Source organism: Convolutriloba macropyga, chromosome 10 (assembly GCF_964194025.1).
Source record: "Convolutriloba macropyga chromosome 10, txConMacr16.3, whole genome shotgun sequence".
Lineage (NCBI taxonomy): Eukaryota > Metazoa > Xenacoelomorpha > Acoela > Convolutidae > Convolutriloba > Convolutriloba macropyga.
In genome coordinates, this window is record NC_134477.1 from 46,365,037 (window position 1) to 46,384,045 (window position 19,009).

Genomic DNA, 19,009 nt, shown 5'->3' on the forward strand with positions numbered 1-19,009 from the left:
AAGGGCGCAAACCCAAACCCCGAGCTTAACAGCCACAGATTTTATCCCTTACACAACTGATGCGTTTTGCTATTGTCTATTGCATTTTGCACATAAGCCAAAATTTGGTTAAGGGCTTCTTTGGCTTGCTTGCTTTTGCAATACCGCACACTTACTGAGCGCAAAAACATGAACAGATTAGGAGCCTAATTATGACGGTTAAATGCTTCCCAAAAAGCGTGGATTACGCTTGCTCCTGATACACCATTGCTGTTAAGTCCCACTAACACTTATTATAAAAAAAAGAAAAATAGAAAAAAAAGAAAAAGATAGGAGAGCGAGAGAGTGAGAGAAAAAGGAAAAAGAGAGAAAGACAGAAGAAAGAAATAAGGAGTGTGTGTAAAATTATTGCTCAACGATTGGTTTCGGAGCAGCAATAATACCGGAAGAAAAATTCCATCGGTTTTCACGAAAAACCAAGGCCCATGAAGTTGAAATTAAAGCACACAAAAAAGCTCAAGAAACATGAAAAAGACTCGCTACAAAGAAATGAACAACTGCCATTTTACAATCTCCCAAAACATGCACACACAACCGAGAACATTAAACAACTAATGTCGCAAGAACTGCTCTCAAACTCCAGGCGGCATGGTTTAAATCAAACTTTTATGGCTACAAAAATTAAGGTGCCCGACACGGGTTTGAACACACGACTCTCAGATTAGCAGTTGTCCATCTTACCAACTGCGCCACAAACGCTACGAGCTACTGTTTCTCACAATCGGTTTCACGTTATCGATATACATAAATCGAGGGCAACTGATATCACGCAAAAATCGAAAAGTAAAGCTTGAAAACCTTAAGCGAAAGCAAAGAATGTTCTAGAAAAGCGCAAAATCTGTCAAGCTAAAATTTTGCAAAAATCATACTCATGTTTACAATAAGTGCTTCAAACTTCGTTCGAGAGCAATTTAAAAACACTTAGAAGCCAGGACAGTAAATCCTCACGATGGCGACCAGACTTTCAATCCCCCATAGCCTTGTGCTAACTTCACCTGACTAACAGTCTTTCATCCCGGGTTTGGTTCTCGCCCATCTATTTTGAGCCTTCTAGGTCCTTGACCTCTCTCAATATGTTCGCTTTACCATGTTGCTCAGTACGGCTCTTAAACATGTGCTTCGAGAGGCCCCTTAACTATAAATTTTCTCCCATTTTAGAGCTCACGCGTTTAATATATAGGAATTTGAGTCGTACTCAATAAAATTCGTCAATGCTTGCTCACTATTCTTGGCAAGAGGCATAAAACTGAAACAAACTTCCCTTTCTCGACAAACCCTAGATACATATTTACTGCTAATTTGGTTGATTCAATGATTGTGTGTTTAACTCGCGCAGTTAGGTTCAGCTCCTCAAAATGCTAAATGAGAGTAACTAATAAATTACGTAAAACTTGAATTACTAACATGAAATGGTAAGTGAACATTATCTGAATAACGAAAGATGAATTGATCTCGAACGACGACAGCCGCAGCAATTTAATTTTGAGGGGGTCTGTTTTATAATTTTTTATGGATGCTAAAAAACCGATCTCAGGAGAGGTTCGCGCAGTCCACCTCCAAAAAGCCAGTCTGTGACGCAGAAACAACTGCGCAAAAAAAACTATCACAACGAATTTCACTAAACTGCTACAAACACTTTGAGAACAATTTAAAAGTTTTCAAAGCAACTTAAAAATCCCCACATGGGGAATAAAAAACCCAGCAAGATCGGACCTAATTCTCCAAAGAAACGGGTGAGGGCTGATAGCTGAACAGAACCACTTAAAGAAGCTTGCTAAAGTCGTGGTGGGAGGGTCAAACTCTAAGTATGCTCTTCACATTATGAATTTCAGTCTCAACAATTTTCGGTTAATCGCATACTTACAGACTGGCAAGGCTCAAAGGGACCTACTCAGCGACTTAATACCCTCAAGGCTTCATCAGTTTGTGAGGACGAAAATTCATCTGGTCAGACAAAACACTGTAGAAGAAAAGTCGGTAGTAACAAAATTGCATCAAAAAGGCCAACGAGACTAATATAATTACTAAACTTCGTTTGAGAGCAATTAATATGATGGCCCGCTGCACTTCAATTTCCACCTTGATTGCAATTTGGGGTCATTCCTCTTAGAATACAAAAAGATTAACGCAACTTCACCTTAACTTATTAAAAGATTAAAAGATAAATTCAAAAAAGATTAATTGAAGAACAAATTTAAAAAATAATATCAAAGTCAGAACAATTTCCACTTCGTTTGGTAGAATGCCGTAATTTAGTTCAGCTGTATTAAGGTCTAAAAGAAAACAATTTCTCAAGCAACTATCCAAAAACCAATATCAAAGTCACGCGAAAAGTGGTCACTCCAACAAAGGTCAGACGATACTACGAAAAAACATGTAAGAACAACAAGACTGAAATAATTGTCACAAACATTGATTGAGAGCAATAGACAAACAGCTATAACCAAGTTAACAAGCTATCGACGAAAAAGATCTTTGACCATAATTGAATTTAAATTGGTTATGAAGAAAACAGCTGGATATACCAAGAAAGGGACTCAGAAAGGTTTGTCCGAGGTAAAACGTTTTTGCGTTTTGAGACATTTTAGTAATAAAGTACAGGAAACTTCAAATCTTCCTGCAATTATATTCATTTTAAACTTTTCAAAAACCTAGTTACTACTAGAAACCAGTTACAAACCACTATTTCAAAAACCTATCAAAAACCAGTACTTTGAATTTCTGTTTCTATGGAAAAAAGTGTGAAATTTTAAAACTTAGCGGTGCTGAAAAGACCGAAATAGTTGCTTGTCTGATAACCGGGCTCCCTCTTTCAAAAAATGTAGCTAACTATTCTGCGTGGCGCGGTACTTGCAAAAATGATAGACTTCCTTCATTTTTCTCCAATACGACTACAGTGACCCGTGACCTTTTTTGCTCCAAAAATTGTCTTCAAAGAATCTTGCCATTGCAAGAAAAATTTTGGTGCCAAGGTCTTGGATTTTGAGAGATTTGTGATAAACTGAAGTGTTAGCGATTTGGCGACAAATTCGAAAACTGTATGAAAAAATGATGGGGGAAACAAAGCTCTAAAATGAGCATAATCGGAACGAAATTGGACAAAACAATGCCTTGACGTCGCAAATAACGCCCTCACTCCATTTCTTTCAGTGGCCCATGAAACTTGTAGAAAATCAATAGCTTACGTTGTGAGCCAAACATTAGCAACAATTTGTCTTTCAGATCACTTTAAACAAACCTTTTACATGACTTCAATCGAAGTCAAAAGGATACGGTGGGTGTTTAGTTGACATGAAAAACTAACCAGGGAGCCTATCAGAAAAGAAAACCGTTAAGCAAACGAGCGGTTGGCTTTCGCTGTAGCTAGCTTAGGCACAGGGAGGCTTGCCTCAGAGTGCGAGCCTCAAATCGTTGGGGGTGGGGGTTAAAACGATGGAACGAGGAAGGACAGACTAAGATAACCATTTGAATCACATCTGCAGCTTAGGTAAAACGGACACTTAGAGCCTACTAAAGCTCTATCTTAGAGAGCTTCTCAGAGACAAAATGACCTGGGCTTTAACATGTATATTGTAAGACCTCAATTTCGCTGTAAATAAAAATCAACAATAAAGTTAGGCTTGATCACTAATTTAGAAAGCTGATCACGCAAAAAGTCATTATACTTTTTAAGCGTATCACATTTTTTTTCAAGATTTCACGTTTGATATCACAATTTCGAAGTTGTTTTGCGGTCATTTGTCACACCGCCTCGTTGAAATCAAGCTGGCTGACAAAATGGCAAAAATGAGTAATCAACTGAGCAAACTTCTTGGAAGCATTAAGGCATTCTTGGAATAATTTATTGGAAGCCCAATTTTCCCCCAGAGAAAAAGAATTCACTTTTCAATTTCAAAGATAATTAAGTGGATAGCTAACATAGGAGAGAGTCACAAAAAACAACTTTGCAAACAGAATTTTTGTTAAGGTCTATAGTTGATTCAATAAAAAGAAATAATATCATAGTCTGTTCATTTTTTAAAACCATAAAGAGTAACATTGAGAGTGACACAACAGAGCCTGCTGGAAACTTATGCGATCCCTTTCCTCCTAAAAAATTATCAAACGATTATTGGATATTAGCGAAATTATTGAAGATCGTCAAAAATTCCGAAACGAAGAATTAATGCGAACAACGAAAAACTGTCAACGAAAAATTGGATGCGAACAACGATTTCGACTACGATTGCGATTTGGAACGAGAACTGGTTTTGTTTGACGAGTAGGAAGAGGTTAAAGAATTAGAAAAAGAAAAACATAGCTGGCAGATTGCCAGAAAATAGCCGCAATAGCTTCGTAGATCTGCCGTCTCAAAAAACAGTAAAAAAAGACAGACCAAAAAAATTCGTCTTTTCATTGAAGGCTGATGTGTTATATTTTGATTACAAATCTGTATAAGTTATTGCTGCCTCTATTAGCTGATCTCAAATAACCTTCATTTAGGGTGACACACACCCATTTGACCTTATCTCTTTGAATTGAAGTAAACCAAAGTCAATTTCAAAGTGAGGAAGTCATTTTGAGAGTGAGGTAAGTCAAGTGTGACCAAAAAATTAATCACGCGAATGGACAAAAAACTCGCTCCGCTAAGAGCGAAAAATGACGTCACACACGCACTTCAGTTGGAATTGCATGAACGAATGAACAAAAAGCAGATTTGAAGTGGTTGTGACGTCATATGGTCGTAACAAAAATCGTGACGACGGAAAAAAACCAAGAGAAGGCCAATAATAGCCCCAGCTATCGCTTTGCGGCTATTAAACAATAAAATTAACTCTAATAAAAAACGAGTCGATGAAAATGTATTCTTTGGAAATATGCAGAATTGCAATGTTGCTCTAAACTTCAATTGAATTCTCTCTTTAGTTTTGAACAGCAAAACTGAGGCCTAAATTAGTTAGAGAATAGTTCTGGGAAGCCTTCAACATTCGAGCTCTAATTGTCTAAGGCTTCCCAGAACTATACACGAACATATACATAACCCATAACCGAGCAGAATAATGTTCGAGAACGATCTAACGAAAAAGTCAAAACAGTCCAGCAACCATTTTTCATAAAAACAACATAACCGACTAAACGTCGGAAGAATTGCTCTCGAACGACTAGTGGGAGTTCTAATCAATTGCAGCCAGCTTCAGTCGGGGGAGGGGGCCTAAATGGGACTAAGAATTTCGATAGTGGGCTCCAAATAACCACATTAGAGGTTAACATATACCACTATTAAGATTTAAAGTGGAAAACGGCACAAGTTTCGGCGCACTTTTCAATTGATTTTTAGTATTAAAATGCCGCCAATTGAGTTCAGCTACTTGTAATTGAGAGAGAATTTTAGATCACGCAAAACACAAAAAGTCAAGGGCGTAAAAGTCACTCGAAAAGTCAAAACGGTCAAGGGAAAATTTTGCATAAAAAAGACACACGTTTACAATACTTGCTTCTCTACGAGAGCAATTAATAAGTTTACAGTAATTGTTTCCGAACTTCGTTCGAGAGTAATTAACAATACAAAACTCGTTACCGATAGACAGCTGATTATGTACTTATTTCAGCGCCGCCTCCCATAAGTTTCTTATGCTGCGTCAGGGCAGTCTATATCTTCTGTATTCTAGCTGAAAATGATAGTACAAACAAAGATTTATTAGCAGGAGAGAACATCGAGAAGAAATAACTCATTAAAAGGCAAATCTCAAAAAAGAATTTGGGTTACATAATTGACATATTAACCGTTTAACATTTTAACCGGCACAAATCAAAAATCCATGTTGAACAATTTTTGACACGCTTGGCTGTTCAGAATACGCTGAAGTAGACATCAAATCAAAAGATCCATATAAGAGTTTTTTTCAGTTGTTGCAGTTAAATTAACGCCACAGATTTAAAAAGCTTGTCAACGATAGCACAAATAAAGAAAATTAATTTTTGAACCTCTCCATTGATTCGTTCAGGTGTGGCGACGATGTTTTGAGGCAAATATCAAATATGGACCCCTAAAAACAAAAAATAAAAATGTCTGGGTCGCTTATCTTGCTGGGAATGAGGTCTAAATATGTTAATGAACCCGTGCCAAAAAGGTGGCTTATATAATCCTATGAACAAAATAATACAGGCGTGTTCATTATTGGTTAAAAGTTTCATTATTATAAATAGGTATTAATCAGATATTAACGACAGCAAAGTATTACTACACGCAAATATATAAAATTGTTCGAACACAGTGACTGCCTCTCTTATCGCGACATGAATCGCCCTCTGTCAACCAATTCAGTCGATGAGCTTTCATGGCTTCTGGCGCCGTTTGAATCGTAATAACTCCTCGAGTTTTGTTGTCCGTTCTAAACACGGTAGAAAAGAATAACCTCACATTCCATTAATTAATAGTAATCGCTTTAAATCAGTTTCGAAATTAAAATGGAAGTAAATGGGAGAAAATATAAAATGAAATCTTCCCAATATTGTTAATTACGGCGAAATGTAAAGATTTTCTAAGCGATTCAAGTCTGTTTCAATTCTGTTTGGTAAAAATTACATTGTATCCTCTCGATTATTAACATCGATATAAATGTTTTTAAAAACCTGTTTACATCGAGTCTGCAAGAATCAATTAATGAAAATCTAAAACTGTTCCGTTCATTTTGTGGGACAAACCTGGGGTCCGAGGTGTTGAGACAACTGCTGCGAGACTGCTTCTGCCATCATCTTAGCCATCGTGCTCATCATAGCCTCACTGCCTGGAAAGCCACCAGATGATCCCCCTCCCATTGCACCTGACTGGCGACCAGCTGGCAGATCCCCACGATCACCATAACCTACAAACCACAAACTATCATCATACCACAATAATGGTAAAAATGGCCCACAAACGAATTGTTAAATGAACTATGAATGGATTGGGAAAACCATTTAGAAAAGAAACCGATCCAAAAAATCGGAAAAACAGTAAAAATCAAGGTGAAATTGCAGCATGTGAAAAAACCACTACCGAGAAACCGAATTTTTGTTCAAACACCGTTTCCTCACTCTACTTTAAATTTAGAGCTAAAAAATTTCACGCCGCAAAACCACTCGTTTTTTCGCTCCACTTCCTGTTTCGGCGTGACCAAAATCACCACTCCGTTTTGAATTCAAAAATCTTGAAAATGTGTGAACAGATCTTAAAAAAAGACAACGCTACAATTCAATTCAAATTCTTTGAAATGTAAAAAGATAGCGCCTGAATAATAGCCATTGAGAGGCTGACGGCGGCTATTAACAACAAAAACAGACGAGACTCAAAAATCAAAAATATTTTCTTGAAGCCAAATAGTTTAAAAATCATTAAAACCACCGGTATGAACTTAAGTCATTAATTAGAGTCAGTTATTCATTACTCATTAGCAACAGATTACCATTGCCAAAAATAGTATGACAACAAAATGATCAAAAAGGGTGCAAAAACCCGCTACTATTTTTAAAAATTTTATGTCAAAGTCAAAAAAAGAATTAGCTATGAATTAAAACAATTCAGTCAATTATTTAAGCATTATTAGAAACCGATGATTGAACAAATTGAGTTACACTACAACAAACAGTAAATTATACAAAAGCATAGGTAAAAAAAGAATTTGAAAAAATAGTCATGAGTAAAAGTCATGAAAAACATTATGAACTCAAACCATAAACCGAAGTGACAAAACAAAAAAAGGACTACATAACTGAGCGAGCAAGAATAAAAAAATCACGATAACTTTTGAAAAAAAAGTTGTGAAAAAGTAGTGAAAAAGTCTTTAGATATCAATTAAAACATTCACATAGCTTATATTACGCCTCATTAGGGGTTCAATGAGACCATTCCTTAATGAGACCAAGAATTGGACAACAAAACGAACTACAAAAACGGGTAAAACATACAAATGCTCATTGATAGATACATATATGATCCTTTGAAACCATTAATCAGTAAACAAGATGGAAAACGGCGAAAATAGGAGTAGACTTGCCTCACGTGAAAAAAATCTCGGCTGGTAGATGGAGGTGTGTAGGTGAGGGGAGGGGGGTGCTTTGGGTTCGAAGGACGTTATGGGATAAAAATTTTTCAAATTAACCTTTTCATCTTATATTTTACCATTCTAAATGCTGATGACAAGCGTTCGAAGTCAGAAGTAAGTGTTCAAGAAGAAAGAAGTCGAACTTGAGCAGTAGATCAAATTTCTTAGAGCTATAAAACTCAAATCGAAAAAACTCAAGTACGGGAATGAAGCCAACATAAGCTAAATGAATTAGTTGTCAAACAAGCAATGATTGTGTCCGTGGCTGCTATAGGTGTCAAAAGTTTTTATTGACGATTTCAAAAATTTAGTATGAGCCATGAAAGTTCCAGTAAAATCTATTTTGTTTTTCAAGAGTTTTTCGAAGATACCACTCCAGCATATTAGCACAAAGGTTTCCGGACGACTGAAATTCACTAACAAAGAAATCAAAAACAGAAAGGCTCGCTTAATATGCAAAGTTGATGGTGGTCAGCTGTCTGCATTGCTCTTCACTTCACAAATTTATGTCTACTCGGCAGTTTCGGTGAGTGGCATAATTCAACTAGTAGTGGTTTTATAGAACTTATCAGCTACTTAATGTCCTAGCCCTTTGCCAGCTTATTCTGTTTCTCAAAACTCTCAATACCAATATTAGAAAAATCCAAAAACCATCAAGATTAAAATAATTGCAATATATTTCGTTTGAGAGCAGTTAAACAGTAAGTGTTATCTATAATTTGATTGATGCGTTCTCTTCGACTGAAGTTAAATATTGTCTCAAGTGGTAATGCATCGTTGTTCCTAAGTCCTCAAAATTGCGATGAAAACCAATTATAGTTCAATGCACTCCACTCCGTTGGCCACACAACATTCTACAAATTCCACCACTAATACAAATATCCTCGTAACTATAGTAAGAATGCCTTTCGACCACGCACTACAGGGTTGAGAAAAATACAAGAAAAATACGCCTGGCAATCAATACATTAAACAACACACAATTACCGTAACTGGAGTAAGATCCAGGCATGCCAAACTGCCCATAAGGCGACGAGAAACTCCCACTAGCTGAGCCCATGCCTCGTCTGGCGTCATCCCACTCAAGTCTGTCTCGAACTGGGGTCGAGGACGCCCCACTATCACCACCACCCGATGTTGATTGCTGGTTTTTGTTTCTGGGATCTGCAGTTCGTATCACGACGTGTTTACCCTGAATATAGAGCATATGTAAAAAGGTTGCTCTTAAAAGGCTGCAAGACGATAACGCGAACATTTCGAATTGCATTTCATTAATTTGGTTCTATGTTACCCGTGAGTAAAAAATTAATTTCATAGAAAACGGACGCAAATAACCAATTTTTAGATGTTAAAATATTGTCATTTTACTTCAGAAAAATTTGAATGAAAAACATACCATAACAAAACATCCACTTGGTTCCATCAGTAACTGTATGAATTTGTTTCAATTAATTTAGTGCTATGATCAATAATTTACTTAAGGACAATTAATTGACAATCTCCACCGATTATTTATGTTTAACGCATTATTACCCTTATGAAGTGCGACTTCTCGTGCAGCACAGCCTTGGCTATTTCAGGGTCCTCGAATTCCACAAAAGCGTAGTTCTTTTTGCCTGCTTCGTAGAAACAAGAGTTGATGTCACCAAACTGCTCGAAGTAGTCCATCAGCTCAGTCTTACTCACACTGTCGTCCAGTTGTCCAACAAACACCCGTGAGGAACCAAAAGTGCTTTCCTAAACAGCTTCATGATTTAGAGATATACATCAGTGGAAATATCCATCATCGCTTTATGGTTCCGACCCCACTTAGTTCGCTTTTCTTTGTTCAATCAGTTTTGGCCGATCGATATATTTATAGCAGAGAGGTCTGAGTGGCAGCATATGAAAAACCTAAAAGGCAGCATATGTAATTAACACAGGTGGCAGATTGCCAGAAGATAGCTGCAATAGCTTCCTAGATCCGCAGTCTCAAAAAAAAAGACAGACCAAAAAACTTATTCTTTTCATTAAGGGCTGAAACGTTATATTTTGATTAGAATCTGTATAAGTTATTGCCACCTCTATTAGCTGCTCTCAAATAACAGTCATATTGAGTGACACACATTCGCTTGACCTTATCTCTGAATTAAAGTAAACAAAAGTCAATTTCAAAGTGAGGAAGTCAATTTTGAGAGTGAGGTAAGTCACGAGTGAACAAAAACTTAATCACGCGAATGAACAAAAACCTCGCTCCACTGAGAGTAAAAAATAACGTCACGCACGCAATTCAGTTGAAATTGCATGAAAGAATGTACAAAAAGCAGATTTGAAGTGATTGTGACGTCATATGGTCGTAACAAAAATCTTGACGACGAAAAAAACATAGCTGGAGGAATTCCGGAAACGACTCGAAGAGTCGACTTTTAAAAGAACTACCTTTTAAACTAACTGGTTCCCACTAAAATGACTACTAAAAACGTATAACAAATCAGTCAAAATATTAAGATAGCCCATAAAACCAATTGAACTAAAAAAATACATTACACCTTTATCAAAAAACCAGCCAAATTTTTGCACGCAATTGAAAAAATTAAAGTACACGAGCAGCAAATTTCAAGCCATGTTAGCCTCCCAAAACTTTATTTTAGAAGAAAAAATGAATACTGCAAGAAACGGCCGAAAACAAAGTTTATCAATTTCATAAGTTCTCTCAATCGAAACGCTATTTTGCAATATAAAACAATAATCAATTGGTAACTAAATTGAGTCTTTCGCGTTAAAAATAAACATTAGTTGTCGCCTTAATTCAAAATGAACGCGATAAAATTAAACAATAACCACTTTATCAAAAATTAAACAAAACAAAATTAAGCATTACTGAACAATATTCAAACGGAAAAATTTGTATGTTACCAAAACCAAGCCCCTAGAATATTCTCTGAAAGAAATCTTGTTCAAAATTGGCAAAAGTGAAGCCAGCAAAACCTCAGTGCCATAATATATTACATAAAATCAATTGCCAAAAAAACTTAAAAAGCTTGAAAGAAAAAGACAAAAATTATTAGTTCAAATCGATTATTTTCAATTCAACAAAGGCAAGGCTAATAAAACTATAGGTCTAAGGAGAATGCTAGAATGAAACATGGTAGAAGAGTATGCTCTTTGGAAACACATACATTCTGAAAAAGATTAAAACATTCACAATTTCAGAAAAATAAAAAACTATATTGCAAGATAATTAAAAATCGAAATAGAAATAGAGGTAAAAAAATCTGGATGTTTTGTCATTAAGCAATCCAGGTTTAACAACATTACATAGACATGCTTATGTCTCAGTAGGAAGTGAAAACAGCTCATTTACGAAACAGTAAAGAAATTTTTTTAAAAAATGTTCAAATATGTTTAACATTTTCACTGAATTTTAGATAGTTATCGCCAAAAACAATTCAATTAGCAACAAAAGGGGAATTAAAAACAACTCCGGTTCAAATAATTTTTATGGTAAATAAACTCAATGTAGAAATAGAAAATTTAGAAAAATTTGACAAAAACCGCCAATACCAGATTAGTATGTGTACAATTTTATAAAATAAACAATCAAACACCTCAAGTCAAAAAAGGTATCCAAATTGTGAATTCTCAAAAAAGGTTGTTATATTTACCAAATAATAAATGTCAGCTCAAGGAGCCAAAAACGAAAAACCAATAATAAAAAAGCCAAAAATTGACAAATTCGAGAACTATGCGCTTGATGAGATCAATTTTGCGCTTGAAACGCATTATTAAGCTATCAAAAACATTGTGGTATCGATTTCAGATGGTTGTATAGTCATGCGACATCGATCAAAAATTACTTCTACAAAAAAACCAAGTTACAATGAAAACAAAAATGGGCCAAATGGACGAAAACACTGCTAAAAACCCATCTATAAGCGCCAATCTCTCAAAAAACTCTTTTCAAAGGCAAAAAAGTCATTCACTGAACGCAAAGCATGAACAAAACACTTCTCTCGCTTAGAAAAAGTTAGTTCACAGGGCAATTTACTCATGTTCACAATTACGACAAAACGCCGCTTGAACAAATAGTACTTCAGATAAAAAAAGAAACCCTAAGAAAACCAATACTCCTCTTCGAGTCGTAAAAGAACCAAGAGAAGGCCAATATTAGCTCAGCTATGGATTCGCGGCTATGTAAAAAACTTTCTTTTGAAAAACAGATAGCTTTTGAAAAACAGATTTTGAGGAGTTATCGGGGTTTGCGGTTCTAGTGATTAATGGGCGATTAATGAGCAAACTTGGTCTTATTTTCCTAAAATTAAAACATGCTCCATGAAAATAATGCTTTCATTTTTTTTACGATAAGACAGGGTATTTGCACCCTTTGATTTGGTATTTTTGCAAAGATTTCGATAATTTACTCTTTACGACTTTTCTGCTAATTTACCCCTTTTTTTCAAAACCAGAACCAAATAACAAATTTTAGCAAAAAAGTGCATGATTTTGCTTCTCTTCGGCAAAGATGATGATTCTCCAGAGCACTGCTATAAACTCTGTACAATCAAACTTTATAAACTGATATGAGGGCTAGTTGAACCTATTTGCAATTTGGTACAGCATTTTTGACACAAGAAAGATCTGTTCAAATGTTTTTGACATTTTGACGTCAATCAAAGATTAAGTCTTAGAAGGGGTGTCAACCACGCTAGAACAGTAAAAGGAGCGTCAATGTGAGTAGTCTGAGATCTTAAATCTTTCACACTTTTTTAAACTGGACAGTAAAAGGAGCGTCAATGTGAGTAGTGAGTAGTCTGAGATCTTAAATGTTTCAAACTTTTTTTTAACTGGAGCAAGATATTGGTGTTTGATGATTTTTCGGTTTCAGATTTTTTTACGTGTAGCAATTTAACTTGTTTTTGCAGTTCTCTCCGTTGATATGCTCACAAATGCTACCTACCAAAAATTATTACATATGATTCAATGGTGCATATATGCTATTGTTGGATGCTACCGATCGGACGGCCGCTATTGATTTCTATAACTTTGACACTAATTTTAATAAAATATCTAGTGAAGAATAATTGAGTTTTCTGCGTATTTTTTGTTATCATATAGTCTCAGAAATGTGAGGTTCTTATTGAAGGTACTTGTGCCTAGGACAACCTATTTACTGTTTTCAGTAAATGACTTATGGTTTTATTGCTTTTACACTGTACAGAAAGTTTCGAACTTAAGCTTGACCGGTTGATCTCTGTCATTTTGTTTTTAGTATCATCTGTGACAGATCTCAATGAGTTTGCAAAGCACCATTAGGAATTATATATAGGGATTTTAGTTGAGTTAAAATTTCATTTGACATTAACTTTTTAATCTTGCATTCTTTTTGACCCTATTGGTCGCTCTTTTCGTATACATCTATCTTAGTTTCATGAATCACATGTCCCAACTTCTTTACATCAATATAAAATCGAATATTTTTGTGGTTTCACTTTAAATTAAATGGTTTTTGACAGTGATAATGTTTGTTATAAAGAAATCGAGAATTTTGCAGTACTTGGTTTTATGATGTCTCAAAAAACAAGATTATATCTCAATAACAATTCTCATCTGACTTTAGATGTGACATTTTTTGCACAATTAGGGTTTTCAGTATATACCTGACGTTTTTCTTAAGTGATCTTGCATGGCAGCCGAACAAGTCGAATCTTGCGAAGTTTGAAAGGGTGCAGGAAATTGCTACCAAGTGGATACTGAATGCAAGTTTTGAATACAAAGATCGACTTCTACAGCTAAAGCTGCTGCCTCTCAGCTTATATGTCGAAATGCACAATCTCCTGCTTCTGATATCATTGGATAGAAACGAATACGACGTTGTTGTTGATCTACCTAGAGTCACCGAAGATAAAACTCGACAGCATACAAGAGGAGAACTGACGATCGGAACGAATCGACTCTACAAAACCGATGAAAACTTCTTCCATCGTACAAAATTATTATACAATATTATTATCAGAGTGTACACCAGCTACGGAAAATATCTCAATAAAGACACCATCTCCAAAATCTACTGGGACTACTTTCTGAGAAAATATGACAAGAGGGACAAATGCACTTGGCGAATTGTTTGCAAATGTGACCACTGCAATAACTGGAAAAAACTAGACTAAACTAAAACTACCTTTGGACTGAACTCATGTGGGTCTAACAAACCCTTGGATTTATTTATGTTTAAATCCTAAAGCCTTTACTACTACTACTACTACTACTACTACTACTATTTGCTAACCTTGACCACATTTGTTATTATTTGCACGCCTTGATGGTTTTTCTCACTTTGTTTTTAAAGTAAAAAAAGAACAAGTGTCAGGACAACAAGATACGATCGGATGACTTTGATAATTTTAAACATAGCCGACTAACGTCGGGCAAATTGCTCTCAAACGACCGTTGGCTTCATCTGTAGCTAGCTACGGTTTGGTGAGGCTACCTTTAGTTTGAAGGGGCGTGATGTGCTGGGGTGGGGATTGGGGGGGGGTGCGAGATGTAGGTGTTGTGGAGGGGGGTTCAAGCTCAAAGAACCGCCCTTCACACCATAAGCATAAGTCTCCAAAACAGTTTCTGTGAATCGCATACTTGGAGACTAGTGAGCTGAAAAGCTCTAAGAGCAATTAATGCCCGCTGGGCGCTACCTGTTTATTCCGTTTTTGAGGACGAAAAGTCAAATGGGCCAGACGAAAAATCGCATAAAGACCGACATGACTAATATAATTGTTAAACTTCGTTTGAGAGCAGTTAACAATATTAGTATTCCATAAAGGTAATTGATTACTCGTCAAATACTTCGTCTTCCTCGATGCATGTTATCCGACCACACGCAAGAAACTAACGAGCCTCTTTTTTCGGTGATATCTACCAATCAGCAGCTACATTTGTTCTGTATAAGTTAGGTTAAATGGTACTGTACTCAATATGAAGACTTTTGAAAATTGTGTGATAAGTTTTTTGAGCATGCATGAATTACCTCATTCAGTTAAATCTACCTTCATTAACATCTTCAGAGGAAGTTACATCTTCCTCATTCAGCAATTACATCTAAATTAAGAACGTAGTACCTATGTGTCGACGTTGAATTAATATATAGATTAATGAAGCTTTCTAGCAAAATATAATTGAATCGATAAGGTGGTTTTATCAATAACTATCAAAGCCATCATTAACACAATAAAGTATGCCTCGTAATTCATTAACTCTTGTGGTCAAGCCGAGAGAATTGACTGTAGAGAACACCCAATTCTCAGGAAACGACCCCACTAGCCAATCAAGATAACATTCATCAACTCAAAATAAACTCAGATTTGCCTGCGCAAAATTAATTTTGTATTAATAAACTTCGTTGGTAATCAGAATCATTCTCTTGATAGCTTTGTTTACACGCAGTCATTGGCTTCACATGCAGTGAATGACCAAATTCGACAGTGCTCAACTTAATAGCAGCTCAACTTTTACAAAAACTTCAGAAATCAGTTACAAATTCTGTTGCTAATACTGTGTAACAATCTCTGGTGGCCCAATCGCCAGCTAACATTGTTCCTTCAACAACTTATCATCTTAATCCTCTAATATCCCACCCGTATTCAAAACTAAAAGCGATCTTTTGACCGACAAATCATTTTTGAAAATTATTCCCTATTAATTTTACATGTCTTTAAAAATGCGTCCTTTTACCCCTATGAAAGGGATACAAGTTGCAGTGGTTACACCCTTCAAACGGACATCGGACAATTCAGGCAATAATAGCCGAACTGTAACAGTGGACGTTGAGCCGATAGATAAATATTCCGAATATCTACAAGCAAACGGAGCTAGTGGAGTATTTGTGAATGGAGTTACAGGCGACTTCTCTGTTCTTACTTTAGACGAAAGACTCCAACTTCAGGAACTGTTATTTTCACCCAATTTAAATTTGAACGTTTTTTGTCCTCCTCAAACCTAAAGACCGCTTTTTATGGGAAATTTTAAAAGAATTTGAATCTAGTTTTCCAGATGAAAGGACATTATGAAAGGAAAGCATTTCGATTCACGTCTACGGAGAACAAATTTAAGATTACAGGCTTCAGTATAAATTTGAAAGCATACCTTGCACAGTTAAGTAAAGTGCCAAATATTAAGAGTTCTTATTTGAGATAGTTAAATTTTTGTTTGTTAGCGATCTTTCTCAAATCAAATAATAAACAGTTCCTGTTCTTCATTTATAGTCAGCATGGTTAGCGCCTTCAGTTCGAAGTAAATTCCAACACGTAATAACACACATCGGTTCCCCCCTTTGGGAAGATGTGATCAAACTAGGGAGACACGCAGTTGAGCACTGTGCATCAGCAGTTGCCATCACTTTTCCTTCCTTTCCACTTCACTCACCACAAACTGAGGCCCACCTGATCGAATATCTTGCAAACGGTGATGTTCAAAATGGTTTACAAAATAAGAACTAGAAGTATTGTTTCACAGAATGTTCTCAAATGAGGCTACTAAAATCTATTAACAGTCACAATGAACCATTAACGAGACAAGTTTATGTCCTCAAATTGTGAATCTATCTATTAATGAACATGAAATGAGGTGTTGACAAAAATTCTTTGATATAAAACATGGGAATGTATAACGACACTCAAGAAAACCAGAGAGAGAGAGAGAGAGAGAGAGGAGAAAAACAAAGATGGTTTCCAATAAACTAATTTGTCAATGTAGATTATCAACCCCCGTTCTCAAGTTTTCGTAATGCACTAAATCGGGTTTTCAGATGCATTTAAAAGCTTTTGATCAAACATCACCGTTTGGAAAAGTGAGCAAATCACTGCCCGAAATTCCTCTTCTTATCTACAACATCACAGGCACCACCCCACCCTCATTCCTTAACAATTTGCTCCCTGTGCTACAAAAAGCCATCACTCAGAACAGAGTCCCAACACTCGTCGGACTGAAATACTCGTCGGCCAACTTCATCGACGCTTTCGAAATTATGAAGCAACTACAACTAGATATCTCAATCGGCTGCGATGAGCAAATGCTTGCAGGCTGTGTTATGGGTTTCCCGAGCTTTATCGGATCAACTTATAACATTTTCGGCACTAAGTTTAACCAAGTTTTAAAACTCATGGAACAGGGGCAAGTGAAGGACGCGCAATTGTTATCAGACAGGTTATTTGAAGCGATTCGGTATCTAACATCTGGATGTTATAAAATGACTCTTAGGATGACTCTTAACCGGATTCTTCAGACTTCGTTTGATGTAACGATTGGAGAGGACACAAAATATCAGTTTCTTTCGGAAGACGATCATAAATCATCGCAAAAACTTGTAAATGAGTTTATGAAAAAATACCAGGACTTATTAGATTGTTAAAAACTAATTATGTCAACTAATGTTTGAATAACATTGATGTGAGAAAGTATATTAATGAAGCAAAAGCCACCTTTTTAAAATTAACTTTATGTTTCCACTTTTGAGCAATTTGGCCAAAACTGTTTTATCAAACGTTTGCTGGGAAAACAAAGAACATTAAAACAAAGACTGCAACCAGACTCAGTGAAAGTCGCGAAAAATGTGTTATCAGTGCTCGAACGAGCAAACATATTGGCTCAAAAAATTAATTATCGAAAGAATTTGTTCCTTTCCAATATCAATTTTATCGTCCTTTCACGTTATTTGATGGAAGTTAGACTAGATTTAAACCTAGTCAAGAGAACAAAAGTGGAACACAAAAATTGCAGATTTCAATGGCAAAAAGTTATTCCAAAAAAAATTCCAAAAAAGTTTATTCCAAATTATTCGATTCTTTATCATCTTAAGTTAATGGACGCATTCGTTGCTAGTGAAAATAGCAGTTGAACAGCATAAGTCATCTTTAAGTTGAAAAAAAACAAGGCGGCTCGGTGATGTGCGATTGCACATAAGGTTCCGACCCCGCTCATCCACAATTTTGGCATAATTGTCTACCAAATGAGGAACAGATGGAGAAAATTCAAGCAGAGTATGAACGAAAAGATAGCCTCCAAAGCAAATAACTCAGTGGAGTACAAAATGATGAATTAGATTGATGAGATATGCCGATATTAAGAAAGCGAGCGAAGACGAACTGCAAAATCAAACAACAACAAACATTAATTACATCAAAAAATTTATGTCCGTTTTAAAAAACAAAACTTAATAACAAAGTCAAAATAGCGTCAGATAAAACTGAAAATAAACAAAATAACTTGTAAATCACCAGAAAAATGGTTATTCACCAGTTCATAATAAAGCTTGGTAACAATTAGACAAAAAAAAACAGAAACTTTAAAGTTAGAAAATTCGCTGAATTTTTTTAAAAAAAAAACTAAATTAATTTCAAAGTAATTAAAACCATTAGGAATCAACTAAAATATCCCATAGGTTTACAATTACCAATGCTTCTATAGAAGGGAATTAAGAACTCTTGGTATTCAATTTTTTATGCAGTTACAAAAAGAACAACAAATAGACAACAAACTAAAAATCAATTAAAACTTGCCAGAAAATGCTTTGGAAGCCGCAAAGTCATACTTTGGCCCCCAAAATATGTTCGATTGCACCTTCATCGAACACCGATAATGTATAAATTGGCCAATCATTATTGAAAATAAGCATCAATTAGACAAAAAAGAAAAATGCAAAATTATGTATACTTGTTTTTTTTTTCGAAAAAAAATTTTTTCCAAAGACATAAAATCCATTAATTACAAAATGAAAAATTCGAATAGGTTCGTCCATTCTTCCAAAGGAAGCCCTTCAGAACTGCATTTATCCAGAATACTTATAACGTCTACAAAAAGAACGTCAAATATGACAAAAATCAAAAATTCATTAACTTTTTTTGTGAAAGACCCATGTGGAAGCCAGTAAAGTCATAACG

General features: G+C 35.6%; 2 protein-coding genes across 2 annotated transcripts in view; one reads left to right on the forward strand and one right to left on the reverse strand.

Moving 5' to 3' along the window:
* Nucleotides 1–5,700: 5,700 nt before the first annotated feature.
* Nucleotides 5,701–19,009, reverse strand: part of LOC142348167 (TAR DNA-binding protein 43-like) — a 32,894-nt gene continuing 19,585 nt past the window's right edge. The window contains exons 5-8 of the mRNA XM_075399398.1: nt 9,636–9,839; nt 9,090–9,294; nt 6,724–6,884; nt 5,701–6,410 (exon numbers count right to left, since the gene is read on the reverse strand). Coding sequence (XP_075255513.1) covers nt 6,306–6,410; nt 6,724–6,884; nt 9,090–9,294; nt 9,636–9,839 — 675 coding nt within the window. The 3' untranslated portion in view covers nt 5,701–6,305. The remainder of the gene's footprint in view (nt 6,411–6,723; nt 6,885–9,089; nt 9,295–9,635; nt 9,840–19,009) is intronic.
* Nucleotides 15,279–17,585, forward strand: LOC142348602 (N-acetylneuraminate lyase B-like). The gene is made up of 3 exons (XM_075400002.1): nt 15,279–16,015; nt 16,335–16,535; nt 16,922–17,585. The coding sequence occupies exons 1-3, from the start codon at nt 15,781–15,783 to the stop codon at nt 17,479–17,481; spliced, it is 996 nt and encodes a 331-aa protein (XP_075256117.1). The 5' UTR covers nt 15,279–15,780; the 3' UTR covers nt 17,482–17,585.

Bases quoted from the DNA above. Each gene is read 5' to 3' on its own strand.
- LOC142348602 (XM_075400002.1), top strand. From the start codon at position 15,781: ATGTCTTTAAAAATGCGTCCTTTTACCCCTATGAAAGGGATACAAGTT. The intron at 16,016-16,334 runs AGGAACTGTTAT...TTCTTCATTTAT, and splicing joins AGACGAAAGACTCCAACTTC to AGTCAGCATGGTTAGCGCCT. The intron at 16,536-16,921 runs GTGATGTTCAAA...CGTTTGGAAAAG, and splicing joins GATCGAATATCTTGCAAACG to TGAGCAAATCACTGCCCGAA.